General features: G+C 29.4%; 1 protein-coding gene across 3 annotated transcripts in view; it reads right to left on the minus strand.

Moving 5' to 3' along the window:
- The window catches only part of LOC122498860 (protein vein), a 238159-nt gene that overhangs the window by 81268 nt on the left and 131874 nt on the right, over nucleotides 1-25017 (minus strand). For all 3 annotated transcript variants that reach the window (XM_043606839.1, XM_043606838.1, XM_043606837.1), the window contains exon 4: nucleotides 19809-19917. In XM_043606839.1, the coding sequence (XP_043462774.1) occupies nucleotides 19809-19917 (109 nt within the window). The remainder of the gene's footprint in view (nucleotides 1-19808; nucleotides 19918-25017) is intronic.

A 25017-nucleotide genomic window follows, 5' to 3' on the forward strand; every position in this document is an offset into this window, starting at 1 on the left:
AAAAATATATCCTTTTATCACGAGAGTATATCGTAAATTTTAATTTCAAAACAATGCAGACATTGGGACAGAAATAATTCATAGATATTGTTCCGAAAATATTTACTCTTTGGTATTCATTGTAATTTTTATCATTGCATATTTGTAATTCAAAATGCTACTGAACTTTCGACAATGAGTTTAAATAAATACGAAACTGTTTATTAAAATTGTTTGTTAATTCAAAAAGTGAGGGGTTAAAAATACTCTGCAATGTTTTACTTCAGTGGAAATAAAATTAACTGCTATTATGCAATAAAGCACTACAGAATTCATTTAATAAATAATTATTTCTATGCTATAGAAAATTTTACGGTCTTATGAAAAGTCGTATAAATGAAATTTCTGTTAGTCTAAAAGTAGCGACATATTTTTTGCCAAGAGGATTCATTTTCATTCTAATACCACCTATAGAAACAGAATCAACTTGAAAATTAGTTACCTAAAATTGTTGTATAAATTTATCACAAATTTAATGATTTAGATTTAGGAATAGAAGTTTCCGTTTTTATTTTCAGAATCTCAATGGTACGAGAATATGTTGACCTACTGATTTTGTTTAAAGTATTGTTGAATAAGAACACTGAATGAAATTTCCCTGAAAAAATTTCATAGAATCCTTCCGCGTTGGTAATTAATTCAAATGATTGAAAGGCTTCCCCAATTGACCCATAATAGTGCCTCTCCAATCAAAATATTTTTAACCAACCTTCATCAAGTGAATCGTAATTACACTTGAACTTTAGCTCTGTATATAAACTTTCATTAATTTCATGCATCGGAATTGTTTTAATCGATACAGTGTGCAAGAATTTTTTTTTAACAAATAATATTCAATACCAGTTAATGAAAATATAAGCGAATTGAAAGCAAATATGTAATTTTTTTTTATCAATGAAAAAAAAATATTTTTTTTTCTACTTGCTGCTTGAAACTTGTAAAACAAATTGCTAACGCATTTACGACGCAATGTAGCCCCTATAATTTAGCACCAAAATGTTTCCGAACCGATAAACGTATGTGCATATATTGGTTGGCGGCTCCCTAACAGCGGTTCAGGGTATTAAACGTGAATACGTGGCTCTAACAGTCACCAACAGCACGTCTCGCTCGCTGTATGGCGAATAAACTCTAATGGTTACATACACTTACAAAATAGTTTCTCATTGTACCTAGGATACAAGCTTGGAATCTCGTATCCACTCACGAAAAGAGAGACCTCTTTCCTCGATCCAGTTTTCTAAATAACTTTTCTGCTCGCAATATATCGACATAAAATCGTTACTTAATTGCACGTTTTGCTCACCAGGCAATCACATCCTAACTCTATCTTTCTCCATATAAAAGATAAAGGACAAGCAGTTTTTTCCAATATAAATTACTAGTAAAAAAATTGATAGGGTCAGTTTTAAAATTGCACCGAACAATAGATATTTTCATGTACCATTTGCTCAGTTTTACAATTATTATGTTTCGCTCCACTTTTTCAAAGCAATGAATTAGATCGTAAAAAAAAGATACTTTTTTAAAGATTCATAAAGTTTTTAAACTTTGATTTTGAAATTTTAAAGTCAAAATTAATGTCACCCTCCTATAGGATCACTTACCTACCTAATATACAACAATTAAGCACAAGCGCCCAAATTAAATCAATAGAAAAAACTGAACTAGACAGCAATAAAAGTGGGTGGTATGACGTTCCCTTGCAAAAGGAACCTATAAAAGGTATCAACCTTGCCTAATTCTTCAGTTCAGGAAACGCCTTCAAATCAACTAGTCCAGAAATCGCCGTCTGATCAGATACCTGTGTTCTTCGTGTCAGTCCAACAACCGCCACCAAGTTAACTAGTTGTGTACTGTCAGCAAATTTCTTCTTCTAGTCTAGAAAACTTTTTCAAGTACCAAGTGCTTTCTTCGAGTCTCGTGTTAGTCAAATTCATTCAAGGAGATAATTTCTACTACGAGGCACAATTTTGTTTTTCTTAGGACTGCATTACCTCGATATCAACATCAAATCAATAATTCGGTCACTCCTAGGCTGAGGGGTTTTCAATCTAATTTACAACGACACCTTGACTCCGGACCTTTCACTTTGGCAGGCCCGAAAGTAATTTGAGGGAAAACAGTTCCGTTTACTAGAAAAGTGAGTGGGAACTTCTGTCGAAGAGCTTTTGGGACAACCAAAGATGCGGTCCGGAGTCCAGGTGTCGAATGCCTCGTGCTATACTATTTTACGATCCAAATTCGTAAGAAGGCACTCAGAGACAGGTACGTTGTTAGAAGTTGAAACTCCTTAGGCAAAAGATTCTAGGCGATGTCTCCTCAATAATTTAAATGCACTAGTGTTGATAGGACTAATTGAGAAGTGCACAAGTAGATTCAATGAAGAATGACTTATAACTTGTAGATGGTCTTGAACTAATTTGTAGAACACTGGTGGTTGATTAGAGGTGACTTCTGGACTGACACGAAGCTCCCTCCCTTTTCCATCTTACATTAATTACAATTTCCCTGGTTCTCGTCATCAACAACATAGTTTGAAAAGATTTCAGTCTTGGTCGTAGCAGCAGCTTCTTAATTATTAAATTTCCTGATAATTAATATCTCAAACCTATAAAAGGTGCCACCCTTGCCGAATTCGTCAGCCCAGGAAACGCCTTCAAGTTAACTAGTCCAAAAATCACCGTCTTATCAGAAACGTGTTATCGTCTTGTCAGTCCAGTAATTGCCACCAAGTTAACTAGTTGTGTACTGTCATCAAATTTCTTCTTCTTCTTCTTCTACTGCGTGGGACATTTTTGTTTTTCTAAGGACTGCATTACCTTGACATCAACGTCAAATTAATAATTCAGTCACTCCAAGACTGAGGGGTGTTCAATCTAATTTACATCGACACCTGGACCCCAAACATTTCACTTTGGCTGGCCCGAAAACAATTTAAGGGAAATCTACTGCATTCTCTGTCTCCGCTAGGAGGTATCGCTTGTTGAGTCTACGACTCTAAGAATAATTTTAAAACGCAAGTAACTAATACTTTTTGTCCCCAATTAAATTTATTTTATTTAATTAGATCAAGTTCCTAGGGCTTGGAGTCCTAGGAAATTCTCGATTGATTCCACAAAGTTCTAATTTTGTTTCAGTATCCCTGAAGACATCTGGATCTACTCTTTCTCTCCCATTCTAATTGTAAAGGATTCAAATAAAAACTTTAATAATTTAACTTCAATTCAACAGTTACTCTTTCATAAAAACTGTCCCTTAAGATCATAGTCTTGCGCTCTGTGAATAAATCAGAATTGGATCACCGATGTCGGACAATTTAAAATTTAAATATATCTAATTTAGGGTATGTTTAGTTTCCTCCTGAGACATAACATTAGACACAAATTAGTGTAAAGGATTCAAATAAAAACTTTAATAATTAAACTTCAATCTAACAGTTACTCTTTCATAAAACCTGTCCCTTAAGATCAGAGTCTTGCGCTCTATGAATAAATCAGGATTGGATCAACGATGCTGGACAATTTAAATATATTTAATTTAGGGTATGTTTAGTTTCCTCCTGAGACATAACAGTAGACACAAATTAGTGAATTCGGAATTAATTCTTAATGTAGATAAATCGTTAAATTGTGAAATTCTTGTCATCCGCATTAGTCAAATTAAAACCAAAGTTATTTTCCCGAGATTTCACAAAATTTCTAAAAATTAATCAAACTAATGAATTCGGAATTAATTCCTAGCAGTAAAAACGTTAAATCGTTATTCGAATTAGTCTAATTAGGTTCGAAATTATCTCCTCGTGATTACACCATATATCCGATGGAAGCAACTAGAATTTGAAATTCGAGAAATATCCTGTTACTATGTTCTGAAAAATTTGCCAAGGAGGATAAATTAGTAAATTCGGAAATACTCTAGTCAAATCACTTAGTTATGTTCAAACTACTCAATTTGGAATTAATTCCCAACGTAGATAAATTGTCAAATTGTGAAATTCTTGTCATCCTGATTAGTCTAATTAAAACTAAAGTTATTTTCTCCTGCTTCCACGAAATATTTGTCAGATTTCTGATGGAATTAAAAGGAACTGATAATCCTGGAGAAATCTATTTAATTAGTGGTGGAATTCCGATAAATCTATTTATAATTTTTTTCCAAAACCCAAACTAGTGAATTCGGCATTAATTCATAACAGTAAAATTGATAAATTGTTATTAGGATTAGTCCAATTAAGACCAAAGTTATTTCCTTCTGACTCAGAAGGCAGATTTCTGATGTAATCAAATGGAACTGTAAATTCCGGAGAAATCAATTTTATTAATGATGGATTTACGATGAATCTGTATGCAAAATTTTGCTCAAAATGGATAATTGGTTAATCTGTAATTACCTTTCATGAAATCTTTTAATTAGTGTCACGTCATCGCGACGCGACGTATTTATACTTATAATTATAAAATAATATTTCTGAATCCTCATTTTCTTGTAATCAAAGTAATATTGATCCGAAGTGTTTACTTGGATAGCAGATACTAAATAGGGTCATCTGTATTTTGTGACTCTTCTATTGGGTCCCTACTTGTTTGATAAAGAAGTTAAAAATTAATCAAAAAAAAAAACTGATCCATAGGTAATAAAAGTCGTGTGATATGACGTAGCTCCCCTTGCAAAAAGGAAGCTATAAATGGTGTTACCCTTGCCGAATTAGCCAGTCTAGAAGTTACCACTGAATGCACTTCGCGTCTTCTTCGCGTTAGTCTAAAAGTTACCACCGAATCAACTGTCTGTCTTCTTTGTGTCAATCCAGCAACAGTGACCAAGTTAACTAGTTGTGTACTGTCATCAAGTTTCTTCTTCGTATCCATTCCAGAAAACCTTTTTAAGTACCAAATGCCTTCTTTAAGTCTCGTCCTAGTCAAACTCATTCAAGGAGATAATTTCTACTGTGAGGCACATTTCTATTTTTCTCAGGACTGCATTACCTCGATAATCAACATCAAATAAATAATTCAGTCACATCTAGGCTAAGGAGTCATTCATCTAATTTATATCGACACCTGGACTACGAACCTTTCACTCTGGCTGGCCTGAAAACAACTTAAGGGAAATCTACTGCATTCTCTGTTTTTGCCAGGAGGGATTATTATCGCTTGTCAGGTCTATGACTCTAAGAATAATTTTAAAAGCTAAGTAACTAATACTTTAAAACATTGTCCCCATTTAAATTCTCGATTGATTCCACAAAGTTCTAATTTTGTTTCAGTGTTCCTGAAGACATCTGGATCTACTCTTTCTCTCCCAATCTAATTGTAAAGGATTCAAATAAAAACTTTAATAATTTAACTTTAATTCAACAGTTACTCTTTCATAAAACCTGTCCCTTAAGATCATAGTCTTGCGCTCTGTGAATAAATCAGAATTTGATCACCGATGTCGGACAATTTAAAATTTAAATATATCTAATTTAGGGTATGTTTAGTTTCCTCCTGAGACATAACATTAGACACAAATTTGTGAATTCGGAATTAATTCTTAATGTAGATAAATTGTCAAATCGTCTGTCGAGGACGCGATGGTAAACTGTCGCAACATGTTGTCATCAAAATAAATTCTAATTCACATCAATTTCCGTTTCTAAAGCCTCGAAAAAAAATAATTCAATAATCTAATGATGTTTATATTCAGAATTTAATCTTTTGCAAAAAAAGAAATTTATCTGTTTAAAAAAGTGCTTAAATCGACTAACTCTGAATAACGTGTGAGAATAATTCTTCGCTTCTGTTTCGCTTCTCTCTTTTTTTTTTACAGAATTCCAACTCTCTAAATATCTGCAATGATTTTAGGTAGTCTAAAATCTATGGTAGAGAAACTGTGAAATAAAACACATGAAACTAATAAAAGTTTTCCACTTTTCGCTCGGTAAGTTAGATTTTTTCAATCCCTGGCGTTCGTTGTAGCAGTATATAAATGGGCAATTAATCCATGAAAACCGCCCGCACACCTTTCTACGTGCCACTGCGTTTCGTTACTGGACTAAGCTTCTTAAACCCACCTACCATTGGCTCTACATTATTCAAAGAGAAACCGCTTTACCAAGATAATGATTTATTTATTCGGTAAATTTATCTTGGTTCACGTATATATGAGAAATAGTAACGCTCAATTGAAAAACAATATCTGCATTTTTCTGTATATCAAATGGTGGAGAATTATTTCTGTTTATACGAAAGCAAATGGGAGAATTGTAAACAGTTTTGCAATTGAATTTCAAAAAGTAATTTCCGTTTTTTATTTCGACCTAAGCTTCGGTAGTTTTTTGAAGATCTTTTTTTTGTCTCTTTGGGGTCCTTTCTACGACTTTTTCTCTACGTTCGCTGTCTTTTATGATGTTTACGATCTACAGTTTGGATTCTGGCATCTATAGGCATTATTATCTCCAAATTCACTGATCTCCTTTCAAACTTCGAACTGGCAATAACAATTTCTTGTGTGGTCGGTCAATCCTCATAATCGTTTTTGGGAAAACTATTTCATTGATTCGAATTCAAAGTCCGATTCTATCGGGAATGTAACTCGTTATTACTATACGTTTGGGATTTTGTTCTAGTGGGATCGAGTTATCTTTATGCGATTCGATTTTTCAGTCTGCACATCCTTTCAAATATTTTGAAGGTAAGCCTTGAAATTCCCCTATATCCGTATTCACCATCTGTATATTAATGCGTTATTACCATTTCACTGCTTTTCTTTTCGCCATCTAGATTTGCCATTTGGTTTAATAATTAACAACTCCATATATCCGGATGGGGAAATAAGTTTCCGCTTGAAAATATTATTTATTATTAAATATAATAATGAAGAATAAATGAAATTCCTAAATGGAGGGAAATTTTTCTCTTTTGCAGAGAGAGAGAGAGATTCAAACACACTTTCGTCTTATGAAATATTTTTTTTCACTTAATTTTAACTTGTGCTGTGTATTAAAATGTGGATTAAAGGAAAAAAATCTGCAAAGTTCTTCATCTTTAAAGTTATTTCGACAGACTGAGAGCGTTAGCCGTAATGCGCTAGCAGAATTTTTATACAAAAGCTTCGTGCTCTTCTGTGAAATAATGAATACCGAAAAAGGGGTATTCCTCGGTGGCAGAGAAAAGGAAGAACGAAACCAAGGTGCTTTGCCTCAAGCATAAAGTGTGTTTTCCAGTATGTGAATACATACATAGGAGTTTCGGTCTAAAGGTATGATGATGTAGATGTTACTCACGTATGCGCTATAGTATGCGTACGGAATGCTGACTTTCCGAGGGATTAAAGATGTCTAAATCCTCAACACAAAACCACTAATAGTAGTGAGTGTACGTGATTTTTATTTTTACGTCATTTTTTCAATATTATTAGAAGACAATATTTCTTGTTTTACCCCTCAAAGAAATCTATACTCGGAATCAACAAATATTTGGGTTAAAACTAATTTGGCCAATGAAAACTCTATTCCGATCTATGAAACTGAAAAAAAAAATTCTCTAAATTTATTGATTATAAAATAATTTAATTATTTAAGGATTATTTCCTTTAGACCTTTAGGGACCAAATGTACAAAAATTTTACTTAAAGTTTTGCACATATTTTCAAACAATAAAACACTACGAAAAATTTCACATTTGCCATTTCTTAAAGCCAAGGAATTCCTGCTTCAAATGGTACATCAAAGAATACTGTAAATTTAAAAATAAACAAATTGTTGTTAATTAAAAAAAATTTGTACTTTTTATGTTTTTTAAATGAACATTCTTTAGACAATTTCCTTTTCAAAAATATCTTCAAATCACCAAGTTTCAAAAAATTGAAAAAATTTTCGGATTAACTTAAGAATTGTTACACGGAGGTGTTCGGGGTTTCTGATTAAAAATCCCATGTCGTTTTTTTAAATTTCAAAATGGCGGATTCAAGATGGCGGATGAAAAAGTGAAAATTTTATCTAATTCACTTAAAAATCGTTATGCGGGGGTTTTCGGGGTCGTAGATTACGAATTTGATGTCGTTTTTTAAAAATTCAAAATGGCGGTTCCAAGATGGCGGATGCAAAAGTTAAAATATTATCAAACTCATTCAAAAATAGTTACTCGGGGGTTTTCAGGGTTGATGATTATAATTTCGATGTTGTTTTTTAAAAATTCAAAATCGCGGATCCAAAATGGCGGATGTAAAAATTAAAATGTTATCGAATTTACTCAAAAATCGTTACGCGGGGGTTTTCGGGGTCGTAGATTACGAATCCGATGTCGTTTTTTTAAAATTCAAAATGGCGGATCCAAGATGGCGGATTAAAAAGTTAAAATTTTGTCGAATCTATTAAAAAATCGTTACTCGGGGGTTTTCGGGGTCGCTGATTACGAATCAGATGTCGTTTTTTAAAAATTCAAAATGGCGGATCAAAAATTACGGATGTAAAAGTTAAAATATTATCAAATTCACTCAAAAATCGTCGGTTTTTCGAAATTCAAAATGCAATAACCAATATGGCCGGGTTATATCCAAAATACATTATTAAAAACTCGGTCGTCGATAAACCCTAATTTTACTGAGGAGAGGTTTGAATAAAAATTTTTTTTTATAAATAGTACTATATCTTTTTATTCTATTATTAGATTGTCTGTGAACAGAATGCAAAAAAATCAACCTCAATATTTACCAAAAAATGTACTTTTGACGTGAAGTCTACAATTTATATAGAGTAGCAAATATTTTTTTCATATGAATCAATAAAAAAATTTTTGGCAATTAGGTCGATTTTCTCAATTTCATTTTTACAGTAAATGGTACGCTGAAAGAGCTTTGTTTATTTTTTAAATTTCATGAATGACTGATTGACGACCATGCAGAGTAATAAAGTCAGGCAAAGGCTCTGAGTACACATTTTTTTGCAATCAAAGGCCGTCATTTTACTTTACACTCACGATTCAGAATATGAAGTTTCAGTCCTTGCTTTCACTATACACATTTCAGAACACTGCTTTTAAACATTGCTTTAGAGTGCGTATTACTGAGAACTAGAATAAAATTTTACTCACTTAATTTGTATTGAAAATTATTTTTCTTTTGCATTTATAGGCATATATTTGAAATTAATTAAATATTTTCTGAAATGTTTGACAAAATTTTGAATTAAGTTCTCGTTAAATGCATTTTTTTAATTCTAAAATTGCAGCTAAAAAAAATTTTATATTCTCCACACAGTATTTTAAATATACATGCGGCTCTTAATTTTTAAATTAAAAATTTTTCATAATTCTAAATGTTAAATATGTCCTGACGGCTACCATTATAACTAAAGCAAATTAAAAACACAAAAATATTTCACTTGCACGAACATTGCTAATCATTTTTACTAAGCGTGATACAAAAATTTAATTATAAACGTAACATATTTTGCCTTCTAGTAATGCTTTTAAAGCTTCGTCCAGGCTGATGGACGTGCTCTGTGAAACTTAAAATATACCTCAAATTTTTTTTTTTTTTTTGACAAATTTTTTAATTCTGCTTTTTATGTAAATAATATTAAAATAATCAAATGCTACTAATAGAATAAAAAATTTCCCATTCTTAAACTCCCCATTTAACAAATTTAAAACAAAGTAAATGATTTTCCAAAGTTTCGTCCGCCATCTTGGATCCGCCATTTTGAATTTTATAAATCTGACTACATTCGTATTCAGCCACCACAGAAAACCCTGAGTAACAATTTTCAAGTAAATTCAATTAGTTTTTAATAATTTTATTTACCATATTGGATTTTGTCCGCCATATTGGATCCGCCATTTTGAATTTTTGAAATCTGACCTTGGATTCGTAATCAGCGACCCCAAAAACTCCCGAGTAGCAAATTTCAAGAGAAACTAATGATTTTCAAAAAATTTCGTCCGCCATATTGGATTCGCCATTTTAAATTTTTGAAATCTGACTCCGGATTCGTATTCAGTGTCTCAAAATTATATGCTAAGTGTCAAGAAAATTTTGCTGGACATTTTTGGAAAATCATGATAAATCTTTTTCTCAAACAATGATAAAGGGGTTGAGGATAAAAGCCAAGTGAAATCTTTTCTATGTATCATGAAAAAAAAATGCTTGCCATAGAATTGGCGGTACCGTAAAAAGGTACGATGGACGTGAAAGTTTACGAAGACGAGATACTGCGTACCAACTATGATGCACGTCGATCAAATAGATTTCACTTGCTTTTCCATCTCATCTCATAAATGAAGTAAGATAAAACTATAAAATTAAATTGTTTTCATTGTTACTTTGACGAGATGCTCGACTTTCATGGGAATTTGTCGATATAGAAAATCTCTTGACGTTCAACACTAACTATACTTTTTTCTAATATTTTAACGTCCTAAACATTTTTCTAATTCATCTTAAAATCAATTTAACGAAATAATAATTATTTTTTGACAAAACGAATGTAAAAGTTAAATTTTTTACCAATCTAATAATTAGCACGACAAATAAACATGAATTTGTCATTTTCTCAACGCAATTACAGGAATGAATTTTTTTTTCATTTTTCTATGCAAGTAGAAGAATGTAAGAGAATAAAAATTTGACAAATATTTGTTTTTTTTAAAAAATGAAATAAATATATCTCTGCATTTGATTGATCATTGAACCAAACGGTGGAAATCACAATGATCGTATCCTAACTTTGACAGACTGTATTGTCAGAATCCAAATACCGAAAATTGATGCAAATAAATTCATGCAAAGGGAAAGGAAATTATTTTGCCAACTGAATGACCGTCCATTTCTGTAATTCATGTAGAAACAGCTGTATTTACAAATTTCTCAATTTTAAGATACGATTGAGTACACGTGAAATGATTGCAATAATTCAAGGGTGCTTTAATCAATTTTTATATAAAAGTGATTATTTCGGTACTTTTTTTTTTTTTTTTTTTTTTTTTTTTTTTAATAATAAATCTGACGTATTTATGAAAAATTGTTTAAAAAAACATCAAAAATTCATCGGATTTAATTGAAACTAATTATTCAGAAGTTTTTCGGGTCGCTAAATGCGTATTTCACTTTAGTTTTTCAAAATTCAAAATGGCGGATCCAATATGGCTGAGGATTTTTTTAAAAATTCATCAGATTTACTTGAAACTTATTACTCGGGGGGTTTTTTGAGTCGCTGAATACGAATTTCACATTAGTTTTAAAAAATTCAAAATGGCGGATCCAATATGGCTGACGAATTTTTTTTAAATTTACCAGATTTTGAATTTTTAAAAACTAAGAGGAAATTCGTATTCAGCGACCCCAAAAACCCCCGAGTAACAAGTTTCAAGTAAATCTGATAAATTTTTTAAAAAAATTCGTCAGCCATATTGGATCCGCCATTTTGAATTTTTGAAAACTAAGGTGAAATTCGTATTCAGCAACCTCAAAAACCTCACGAGTAACAAGTTTCAGGCGAAATGGGTTAATTTAAAAAAATTCGACGCTATATTGGATCCGCCATTTTGAATTTTGAAAATTGAAATTAATAAAGCAGTTTTGGTAAGACATTTCTATTATCTATGATAGTGTAAGTGTAAATAATGATTATGAAGTGATCCTAAGGGTTCTTGAGGTTGCTGATAACGAATCTGAAATTAGATTTTTAAAATTCAAAATGAAGGATCCAATATGGCGGATAACATAAATAAAATTTGATAGGATTGACTTGAAAATAGTGAGAATCAATTGGCTCAAAATTTACTTAGAGAAAAGTTGTTTCAAAGAGATACACAAATGCGCACAGAGATAACAATATAGCGTTATAGTAAATATATTTTAAAGTAACGTAAATTTGAATATGGTTTAAAAAACTATTTGTGATATGATAAAAAATTGAAATAAATCTGAAAACCATACATTTATTATAAATAAAAATTAATTTTCAAAGTTGAATAGAAAATTGTCTCATATAGGAAGCTTAATTTTGAAACTTACATTTCAATAAAATTTCTGGTTACGAAACGAAGTGGCTGTAAAACGCGTGCGCTTCGTTATGGGTCATATTTTATGCTGCAATTTGGTTATAAGTGGTAAGAACGTGAAGTTAACAAGTAGAGGGTGGCTAAGGGAAATAAACGATTCGCTAGACTGGGATACGTTGCTTTAAAAAAAAGAGATTTATGAATGTACATGGAGTAGTTGCAGAGGGGTAAAAAAGTTTGTATAAAATATATATATATATATATATATATATATATATATATATATATATATATATATATATAGAGAGAGAGAGAGAGAGAGATGTTTTGTTATAGTCTATATACAATACTAAATGAATAAAACAAGTATAAACATGCTATAGACAAACCAATAGAATGCAGTTTGCGATAAATGGCTTACTCTTGTTTGTTGTATCAATTCAAATGCCATTCAAAAACTGTCAAAAACTTTCATTTTAGTTTGTAATTGGATAATAATTCATTTTGAACAAATAACTTTTTGCTGGATTCAAGAGATGGGGCAACAGCTTCGGAACTATTAATTTGTTATGTTATGTTACTATTTGGGTACATTTTTTAGATTTCAGCCAATAAAAGCCATTATTTCTGTTTTTTCTTGACAATTTCCACTACTTTAAAGTCGCTAATACTAGAAATCAAAAAAACTATTCTCAAAAATTATAATCAAATTTTTTAAAACGATTTAATTATTTTCAAAAAATATTCGAAATTCAATAATTATTTTCAATATCTATAGTATTTTCATAAAATTTCGCAAAAGAATTCAATTATTAAAAAAAATTGATAAAATTCATTCAAAATTCAATTATTTTCATAAATAATAAAATTTCCACAAGAATGCAATTAATTAAGAATAGAATTTTCAAAAAAATTTCGAAAAAATTAATTATTTAACAAAATTTTTATACAATTCTTCACAATAATTCAATTACTTTCACTAATAATAACATTTTTCATGGAAATTCAATTTTCTAAAAAAATGTTTGATAAAAATCTATGCAAGAATTCAATTATTTTCATAAATAATAAAACTCATCGAAAAATTTCAATTATTTTTAATACTATTTTAAATTAATTAATCGAAAAATTCAATTATTTTCACAAATAAATAGTGTTCGACAAAAATTCAATTATTTAAAATAAAATTTTCATAATATTTGTTATATTTCTAAAAAAAATATTTAAAACAATGATTATAAAATTCTTATGAAGAATTCAATTATTTTCAAAAACAACAAAATTTTTCACAAAAATTCAATTCTTTTTAAACATTTTAATAAATTTTTTCGCAATAAATCAAGTATTTTTATAAATAATAAGATTAAATTATTTTTGAATATTTTAATTAAATTCTTTGCATTTATTCAATCATTTTCTTAAATTAAAAAATTTTAGAGGAATTCAATTATTTTTGAAAATTTTAATAAAATTCATTGCAACTATTCAATTATTTTCATAAATAATAAAATTCATTGCAAGATTTCAATTATTTTTAATAAAATTTTACGGGAATAGCTCAAGAAATGTAATTATTCTTAAAAATTGAATATCTATTCCTCGAAGAAATCGATAATTTAATTTGGAAGAATTTTAATATTTACAAAAATAATAGAATTTTTTACAGGAATTCAATTGTTTTCAAATATTTTAATAAAATTGTTTGACAGAAATCAATTATTTTAAATACAATTTTAAACAATTCAATTATTCTTTTAGATTTTAATAAAATTCCTCCTAAAAATTCAATTATTTACATAAATAATTCTTCGAAAGAATTCAATTATGACGATAAATAACAAAATTATTCCTGAAAATTCAATTACTTTGAGGCATTTAATAAAATTGTTTGCAAAATTCAACTGTTTTCACAAATAAAGTTATTCACAAGAATTCAACTAATAGAATAAAAATTTTTATCATATTTATTATATTTTGAAAAAATTAATTATTTAAATTAAAACAATGTTTATGAAATTCTTTGCAAAATTCAATTATTTTCAAAAATAACAAAATTTTTCTCAATAATTCAATTATTTTCATAAATAATGAAATTCTTCTAAAAAAATTCAATTATTTTTGAAAATTTAAATAAAATTCTTGCAACAATTCAATTAATTTCCTAAACAATAAAATTCATATCAGGATTTCAATTATTTTTAATACAATTTTACAAGAATTTACATATCAAAAAATGTAATTATTCTTAAAAATTTAATTTCAATTTCTCGAAAAATTCAATTATTTAAAGAAATGTTCTTTTCAAATTCTTTGGAAGAATTCAATTATTTACAAAAATATTAGAATTTTTCACAGGAATACAATTATTTTCAAATATTTTAATAAAATTGTTCGAAAGAAATCAATTATTTGAAATACAATTTTAATCAAATAGTTTTGAAATAATTGACTTTATTCTATTCTATTATTCAATTATTTTAAAAAGTAATAAATTTTTTCTTGGAAATTTAATTATTTTAAAAAAGTCTAATAAAATCGTTCGCAAGAATTCAATTACTTTCATAAATACTAAATTCTTCTCAGGAATTCAATTATTTTTAAAAATTTTAATAAAGTTCTTTGCATTTATTCAATTAATTAGATAAATAATTTATTATTATAAATAATTAATTTCAATTTCTCGAAAAAATCAATTATTTAAAAAAAATGTTTTTTTTCAATTCTTTGAAAGAAAGAATTCAATTATTTACAAAATTATTAGAATTTTTCACAGAAATTCAAATATTTTTAAATATTTTAATAAAATTGTTCGAAAGAAATCGATTATTTGAAATACAATTTTAATTAAATTTTTTTCAAAGAATTCAATTATTTACATAAATAATTCTTGGAAAGAATTTAATTATGTCGATAAATAACAAAATTATTCCTGAAAATTTTATTATTTCGTGGCATTTAATAAAATTCTTTGCAAAATTCAATTATTTTCATGAATTCAATGATTTTCAATATCTACTAAAATTTCATAAAATTTCCAAACAGAATTTAATTATTTAAAAAAATCTTTGTGAAAATCTTCGTAAGAACTTAATTCTTTTCGTGAATAATAAAAATTTCTCAGAAATTCAATAACTTAAATTAGAATTTGCATAAAATTAGTCAATTGAAATCAATTATTTAAAATGTTTTATAAAATTCTTCGCAAAAATTAAATTATTTTTATATAAATATTTAAATTCTTTCATGTATAATAAAATTCGTTGCAGGAATTCATCTCAATTCTCTCAAGTTCTCTAAAATTCTTCTAAAAATATCTTCAAAGTTCAAAATCTATGAAGGTTAATACATTACAAAAATGTTTTTAAATAATGCAGACTTAAAGCTTTTTTTTTACTAAATTTGTTTAGTGAATTTAAAGGATTATAATTTTTTTTATCCAAAAGTAAAACAAGAAATCCGTTTTCAACTATAAGGTTATTTCTTTAACAAAATTTAAATTTTCTAAATGATAACGAGAATGTGATAATTTATATGTATTTATTATAATTACTGTAGTTATAATCAAGTGAACTTTAAAATTATAATAAAGTTTAAAAAAATATTGTTTAATGTTCCAACTAATTAAGTAAGTTCATCTGGTTTTTTTTTGTTTAATAACCAGATAAGGTAGAAAATTTTAATGTCAAAGATAAAATTATGAAACATTTTAAATTATTAAGCTTGCGCTATCTTTATGTCTATTCTTCATTTGAAGTTGCAGGAGAGTCATGGCTGGCAGCCAAGGTTTTTATAAAGTTTCGTGGAGCACTTGTGTCTATGTGAGGAGAGAAAGAGTAGGTAAGGCGGGCAGAGATCAAGATGTGTCGCATATGTGTAATTTTTTTTCTTCTTTTTTTTTGCTTCTTTTTTTTTGTTAAACGACCTGATTCTTTGATAAAGCCAATAAACCCTTGTCAACTGAGAGGAAGTTGCATCGGTCAGTCGATACTCCATCTACCTTTTTAGATCAATTCGTGCCTAACCTGACTGGCACATCCCTTGGGTACTTTTATTCCTCGGATCACCGGATCGAGTCGGCTGCCAAATTTGTTTAACGAGTTTCCGGCTACACGGACTTCCATATCAAAATGCACGAATTTTCCTGTCTATTGGGATTTCCGGCTTCAAAATCAGTCTAGATGAAGCCTGATATTCATTGGTGTGCCAGTACTTTTCCTGCATGGGAAAACTTTTTTTAATTCTTTTTTTTTTTTTTTTTTGAATAGACGATAATTTTCAAGTTTATTAAGTGTATTAATCTTTGGGATTATATTTTACGACATTGAAATGCTTTCCGCTTTCGTGATCAGAAAAAATAATTTTCAACAAAAAAAAAGTTTATTAAAGAGTCATAAGGTTTGTGAAAGTCTCTCATAGCGATAACCGTTTCATCGTACTATAACCGAAAAGATTCCATCAGCAATATCAGATATCCGGTTAATAAAAAGATTCTAGCTAAATAAGTTTTGCCTTGCGAATGAAACTTTTTCTTTAGTTTTCTTTGTTTTTTTCTTGTAGATGTTTAGCGATAAAAAATCGACCATTCTCAAAATGAAATTCTGAAATATAATATAGAACTCAACGTGAAAGTAGTGAAATCCTCATGAGAGGTAATGCCACTCAAGAATATTATCTTTCTGTGATTTGTTTTTAAACAGAAAATATGTTGTTTGGAAAATAAATGTTTACAGAATTTACCAATATAAGAAATTATATTTTTTCATGAATCTTCATAAATGATGTAAGCAGATAATTATCTATAAATAATCTTCGTATACAATCTTTCCCTTTTTTTCGTAATTAGTATTTTTTCTTATTTTTTTAGGTCGTTCATTACGATAGTTTTATTAAAATACAGCAAATTTGAAAATTTTAGTCCGCCATATTGGATCCGCCATTTTGAATTTTGAAAATGTACCATCAGATTCGTAATCAGCAACCCCAAGAACTATTAGGTACCAAGATTTATAAAAATTTATCAAATTTGAATATTTCAGTCCCCCATATTGGATCCGCTATTTTGAATTTTAAAAATCTAATATCACATTCGTAATCGGCGACCCCAAGAACCCTTATGTATCAAGTTTCATAAAAATTAAGAAAATTTGAAAATTTAGTCCACCATATTGGATCCGCCATTTTAAATATTGAAAATGTACCATCAGATTCTTAATCAGTAGCCCCAAGAACTATTAGGTACCATGTTTTATAAAAATTTATCAAATTTGAATATTTCAGTCCTCCATATTGGAACCGCCATTTTGAATTTAAAAAATCTAACATCAGATTCGCAATCAGTGACCCCAAGAACTATAAGGTACCAAGATTTATAACAATTTATCAAATTTGAATATTTCAGTCCCCTATATTGGATCCGCCATTTTGAATTTAAAAAATCTAACATCAGATTCGTAATCGGCGACCCCAAGAACTATTAGGTACTAAGTTTCATAAAAATTTATCAAATTTGAATATTTCAGTCCTCCATATTAGATCCGCCATTTTGAATTTAAAGAATCTAACATCAGATTCTCAATCAGTGACCCCAAGAACCCTTATGTACCAAATTTTATAAAAATTTAGCAAATTAAACAATTTCAGTCCGCCATATTGGATCCGACATTTTGAATTTTAAAAATCAAACATCAGATTCGTAATCAGCGATCCCAAGAACCTTTAGGTACCAAGTTTTATAAATATTAAGCAAATTTGAAAATTTCAGTCAGCCATATTGGATCCGTCATTTTGAATTTTGAAAATCTAATATCGGATTCGTAATCAGCGACCTTAAGAACTCTTAGGTACCAAGTTTCATTAAAATTATGCAAATTTAAAAAATTTCAGTCCGACATATTGAATCCGCCATTTTGAATTTTAAAAATCAAACATCATATTCGTAATCAGCGACCTCAAGGACCCTTGGTTACCAAGTTTTATAAAAATTAAGCAAATTTAAAAATTTTAGTCCGCCATATTGGATCCGCCATTTTGAATTTTAAAAATTTAAGATCAGATTCTTAATCAGCAACCCCAAGAACTATTAGGTACTAAGTTTTATAAAAATTTATCAAATTTGAATATTTCAGTCCTCCATATTGGATCCGCCATTTTGAAATTTAAAAATCTGGCATTAAATTAGTAATTTATTTTATTTCAAGTGCATTTTGATATTTCTTATCAAGAAAATTTTTAATAACACTTGAAATAAATTAATAAACACAGAAATATCTTAAAAAGCCTTGAGGTCTAAGTTATTTTTATCCATTTTATAAAAATGTTTAAAAAAGTGCTTTTCTTTAGATAAGCATTTAAATTAGAATACCCCTAAAATCCCCAGTTTAAGTCTAATCTTCTGAATAAAGCATGTCAATTCAAGAGTTAAAATTAAAAATCCTGAAGTATTTAAAAGAAAATTGTTCAATGGAATATTAAATTATGTATTCGATTTTTTCGAGCTATTCCAAGAGTGCTCGTAACTTGAAATTGATGATCGGAATCCAGGTCATTCAGCAACCTAGACGGGAAGTTCTCTAAAACGAATCTCCGGTGGTCAATTATATAATTTCAAAGTGCAGATTCATTTTATTCAGTTATGCTCGATCATAAAAAAATTACGTGAAATTACAGTTATCCGTTAAATAAATTTCATCCAAATGACATGTGCAATTTTAAAAATTACTGAATCTCTGTTATAAAAATTGTTAAATTAATAATTAAAATCTAAATTTATAAATGGAGGGAAATTATAATGTTTGGTTAAAATCGTAACTGGGGGTCGATTATGTAATTATTCCCAATTCCGCATTCCACTATTCCGATTACATATTCTGCTATTCCAATTCTGCATTTCACTTTACAGATTCCACTTTTCACATTCCGTATTCCACTTTTCACATTCCGCATTCCACTTTTCACATTCCGCATTCCACTTTTCATATTCCGTATTCCACATTCAGATTCCACATCCCACTCTTCACATTTCGCATTCCACTTTTCAAATTCCGTATTCCACAATTCCGCATTCCACTTTTCACATTCCACATTCCGTATTCAATTTTTCAAATTCAGAATAGTGGAATACGGAATCTGAAAAGTGGAATGTGGGATCGGAAAAGTTGAATATGTAATGCTGAAAGTGGAATGCGGAATTGGAATAGCAGAATGCGGAATCAGAATAGTGGAATGCGGAATCTGAAATGTGGAATGCAAATCGGAATAGTGGAATACGGAATGTAAAGAGTTAAATGCGGAAAATGAAAAGTGGAATTCGGAATGTGAAAAGTGGAATGCGGAATCTGAAAAGTGGAATGCGAAATTTGATAAGTGGAATAAGAAATGCGGAATGTGAAAAAAGGAATGCGGAATTGGAAAAGTGGAAAGCAGAATCGGAATAGAGGAATGTAAATAGTGATATGCAGAATCTAATTAGTGGAATACTGGAATTTGAAAAGTGGAATGCGAAATATAAAAAGTGGAATACGGAATCGGAATAGTGGAGTATGAATAATGATATGCAAAATCGAATTAGTGGAATACGGAATTTGAAAAATGGAATGCGAAATATGAATTAAGTGGAATGTGGAATCAGAATAGTGGAATATGAAATGTGAATAGTGGAATGCAGATTGAGAAATGCGGACCGTGGAATTCGGAATAGTTACATATTTGCCCCCCCCACTGTATTACAAAAATCGATAAATAAATAAATTTTTATATTCTTTGCAGAAAAGTCAAAGGAAAACTCACCTGCAGGCTGGTTCACCGACGGTCTCGAAAAATAAGCAGGTACCACCGTTCATGCAAAAATCTCCTGTAATTGGACAGGGTTGTTCTTGCCTTGGCCACGAAATAGTCGCTGAAAAAGAAAAAAAGTATAACTTTAAAAATTGTCAATAAAAAAATTGTATAAAAATAACGTTATTCTATTAAAACTAATTTTTAATTTTCTTATAAAAATGGTAAAATTCGAAATTAACAGGATTTTAATATCAGTATACTGTTGAAATGTGAAACATGTCTGCAGTTATGATGATGCGTAGGGTCAAACGTTGACTTAAACTCCTGCGCGACTGTCTGACCTGTCTGGTAGAACGGTAGACTAAAACCACTGAATGGATATAGATGATGCAGCATATTTGACGATTGTACAGCAAGGAATGCAGAGTAATTGTTGAATTTAATTGACAAATAACGTTATTGCTTAAATTTACTCAAATTATAATTTTGTCGTTCAATCAAATTAATTAAACGAATGAATGAAATCTCAATAAAAATCAAGAATACAAATTATTAAATTAAATTCAAACAAACAGAAGGAATTCAGTACTGAAAATCAAGAAAAATTCAATCATTTTGCTCTTCCAATAGAACCATTTATGAAATTATGTTCAATTCTGAAACTAAGTTAAAACGACGGGATTTTTAAAAAGTTTTCAGTTTTAATGTAACACAGTGTTTATTAGTTTAGTAAAATTGTCTGGAGGTTTATTAAAATAATTTTGTCAAATAGAGTCCCGTCAATTTCTTCGTCTCCTCTGTAGAAGAATCAAATGTTAAATATTTTAAATCTTCGCTTCACATTCTTTCGAAAATATCTTTTTCTAATTTTACCTATGGAGCTTAATTTCATACTGCAAATATTACATTTTCGAATCTGTCAGATTCATTTCACTAATTATGTGCAATTATGCCTTAATTATATATTAATTTTTTGAGTTCTTATAAATGTATTTTAAAACTTTTCATCTCCTATTTTGAGATTTCTTTAAATTTTAATCATGAGTTATAAAAAGTATGAAAATTGTTTTACTTTTAATGAAGTTTGGTCTATTCACTAAAAAGAAAGGAACTAATTAATTTAGTACCAATTTTGGGTATTAAATCGTCATTTGGTTCTATTTTAATACCGGAAATCAGCTCTAATTTAGAACCTTTTATTTACAGTGATATGTAAGAGAAAATGAAGTTAAGAATAATTACTACATAAATAATAGAAATTTTGCGATAATATAATAATCTTCGATTTAGGAAAATTATTTTCAAACCCGTAAATCGCCACTTCGTCCCGTTTTTTTTTACCCATAATGCACTCAGTCGCATATTTTAGAATTTCGGTAAATCCCACTGGCGATATTTGCATACCAAAGACTAATCCATACCGATTGAAATGAAAATGCATACCTTCCATGAATATAATTTTCTTAGGCGAACGGAACAAAGCCCTTGGAAACGGGGGTTGCGCGATTTATTCACGTGAGAAACCCAACTCCCGTTTTCAAGGCGAAAGCGACGGCTCGAAAAGGTTTTTGTTTTTAGAACAGGATAGGCACACGCTTTCGAAACACTTCCGCGCAGTGAATCCTGTGAAATGGGACATTTACCTTCTATATCTTAGAAAGGCAAAGCCTGCAGAGGCTCAACGTGAAGTGAATACAAACTACTGCACTGTTCATGCTGATCGTCCTTAAGTTCTTTTTCTTCCTCAAAGAAGAATTCAATCGACATTTCGGAAATCAATTTTGTATTCTTATTTCCAATAATATTTAACAATATATTTCTATTTGAAAATTTCAATTCCCTAACTTTTATATATTTTCACGTGCGTAATAAAAATATAAAAATCAATTATCTCATGAATTGATATCGATATTTTACTAATTTGAAATATTTAAAATTCCAATCTTAAACTTTAGTTGTGATAGTAATTTTACAAGGAGAGGAAATCGAATAAAAAAAAATATACATAATTCATATCGTTCGATGAATAAAAGAAATGTGCGAACTTAGAATTTCCTACCACTTTAACAATTAATTAATTTTATAATTTTTACCGGTAGTTTTACTTAAAATTGAGACGAGCGAAGTAAAAGATTAAAAGCAAACTTTGAAATTAAATTTATCGATCGAAAGAACAAAGATGGAATATTCACATTATGTCGGGAATAAAGAGAGAAAATGTTACGAAATTGAAGAAATATAATAAATTTAAACTTTTTTTGTCATTGGAAAAATAGTCTAGAAATATTTTTTTTAAAAATGTTATGTTAATAAAAATTTTAATGTTAACAGATAAATAAATTTTCCAATCATAAATAAAATTCACATTTAAATAAATAAAATAAAATAATAAAATAATGAAATTCACTTTATTTTACTTGAATTATTAAGTTTAATGACGACAATTATGTATATAATAGAAAAATGATCTCTAGAATCTAGACGATTCTGTAACTTTTCCACATTCCACTTTCCACTCTCACATCCCACTTTCACTTTCCACATTCGTTTTTCACTTTCCACCCTTAATGGTGGGAAAGTAGAAAGTAGGAAGTGGGGTCAGAAAGTGGAAGGTGGGAAGTGGTAAGTGAAAGTGGGAGTAGAAAGTAGGAAGTGAGAGTTTAAAGGGGAAAGTGTAAAGTGAAAGTGCGAGTAGAAAGTGGAAGGTGGGAAGTGGTAAGTGAAAGTGGGAGTAGAAAGTAGGAAGTGAGAGTTTAAAGGTGAAAGTGTAAAGTGAAAGTGCGAGTAGAAAGTGGAATGTCGGAGAGGGAAGTGAAAGTAGAAAGTGGAAGGTGGGAAGTGGTAAGTGAAAGTAGAAAGGGAGAGTTTGAAGGGAAAGTGTAAAGTGAAAGTGCGAGTAGAAAGTGGGAAGTAGGAGAGAGAAGTGAGAGTAGAAAATGGGAAGTGAGAGTTTAAAGTGTAAAGTGAAAGTGCGAGTAGAAAGTGGGAACTAAGTAGTGAAAGTGGGAAGTAAGAGTTTAAAGGGGAACGTGTAAAGTGAAAGTGCGAGTAAAAAGTATAAAGTGTGAGAGGGAAGTGAGAGTAGAAAGTGGGAAGTGGTAAGATAAAGTGGGAGTGGAAGTATAAAGGGGATAGTTTAAAGTGAAAGTGCGAGTAGAATGTGGAAAGTGGGAGGGGGGAAGTGAGAGTAGAAAGTGGAAGGTGGTAAGTGAAAGTGGAAGTAGAAAGTGTAAACTGAAAGTGCGAGTAGAAAGTGGAAAGTGGGAGAGGGAAGTGAGAGTAGAAAGTGAGAAGTGGGAAGTGAAAGTGTAAAGTGGGAGTTGAATATGGGAGAAGAAAGTGGAAGGTAGAAAGTGAAAAAGGTAGGTGGAAAGTGGGAGTGGGATGTGAGTGTAGAAAGCGGAAAGTAAAAGTGGGAATTGAGAGTGTAAAGGGGGAACTGTAAAGTGAAAGTGGGAGTAGAAAGTGGAAGGTGGGAAGTGAGAGGAGTGTAAAAGGGGGTGAAATGTGGAATATTATTATTATTATTATTAATTATTGAAAATACGCCACGGTGACGTGACACTATCAAAAAAATTATCTACACTAAGTGGGAGTAAATTTTAAAGAGCTAAATTTTGCGTTCACTTGCTTACATTGCAGTTTAAAATAGTTTTCAATTTTTTCTTGATAAAAAGTGTCGTCATAACGAAAAAACGATATGCGCCTTTCCTTAATAGATTCATCTTTACGGTGTGAAGGTTCAAGTGCAAGCCATGAACTAACGGTTACGAATTACCAAGCAGCGACAAGCCGCCGACTATAAATCACCTCGAGAGGCACGCGCCACTTGGAAATAAAAACACAGATTTTAAAAAAGTTAACAATTAAGAATATATTAAATTTTAAATAAAATTTACTTAACGAATAATAAAAAAATGAAAGAAAATATATTGAATAATTTGTTTATTTTTGACCAATCTCATTAAGATTATAACTTTTTAATCTTACTATTCTGGTGTCTATTAAAAATTAGTCACCCTAAATACCCTTAGATATCAAGTATCATAGGAATTCAACAATTTTTAAAAAATTTTATCCGCCATATTGGATCCGACATTATTAATTTTTGAAAACAGACGAGATTTGTAATTAGCGATGCCTTTAGATACTAAGCATCATAAAAATCTACTTTTAAGAAAAATGTATGCATTTGGAAACCAGTAATTGAATGAAAATTAATGCATTAAATAATTTACATGTTAGATTTAAAAAAAATTAAAATAGCGGTTAATATGTAGAGTAAAATTTTTAAAACCTGATGGATTTTTATATAAAAATTCACCTTAGGGATTTTAGCAATTTTTTACGAATCTTAAATTAAATAAGTTAATTTTTTTTATTCGAATCATCGATGCAGAAAATTTCGTTTATACTTTGTTTTAAGCATCCAATAGAAATCCGCTATAATATTATTTTTCCTGATAGAGAATTTCCATCATCTTTGTGTCCCAGCGAAAACGTTTACCATGCTTATCACTGAATAGATTATCAAGAAAATTATCCAGATGAGAGTGCAGGAAATATAATTTTAAATTGATTTAACAACCGCGGTTTTTATACGACTTAATCATTTTGGCAACAATTTGTTTGTAGAAAAAATTTTTTATTTTCCAGAAAGTTTTGTGAAATTGCCTGTAAACTTAGTCAAGCTATTTTTTTAAATTTATTTATATTAGAAATAAAGATTTTATATTTAAATAGCGATCGATTGTGAGGTTCATCAAAAACTTCTGCTTTTAATTTATTTTCAGAAATTTTAAAGCAGAATAAAAAATTTAACAATACAATTTTAAATATTAAATCTATATTTTATTCAAGAGAAAGTAACTCTTCTTTCCGACAAAATGGAAAAAAATCAACTCTACTAAATTTGGATATATGTTTGATTCAATAGAAAAAACCTTTTTGACTAAAAAGGAGCTCTATTCAACAAAGGTAGTCAATTTGTTCAATATGAAACTTTAAACTAATTCAAAAAAAAAAAAATTTCCAACACTTTTAGAAAATTTTTAAATTTTGCAAACTAAAAAGTTCGAATGCAAAATATAAAATAGAGCAGAACAGTGGTGAATATTTATCTGCAAAATAATATAACATAAAAGGCAGAAAATAATAAAAATATGACAATTTTCAAAAAGGTTGATTTCGAGTTCAAATTTATTTTATCAGAAGTTGC

The sequence above is a fragment of the Leptopilina heterotoma genome, unplaced genomic scaffold (genome assembly GCF_015476425.1).
Source record: "Leptopilina heterotoma isolate Lh14 unplaced genomic scaffold, ASM1547642v1 Lhet_160, whole genome shotgun sequence".
Classification (NCBI taxonomy): domain Eukaryota; kingdom Metazoa; phylum Arthropoda; class Insecta; order Hymenoptera; family Figitidae; genus Leptopilina; species Leptopilina heterotoma.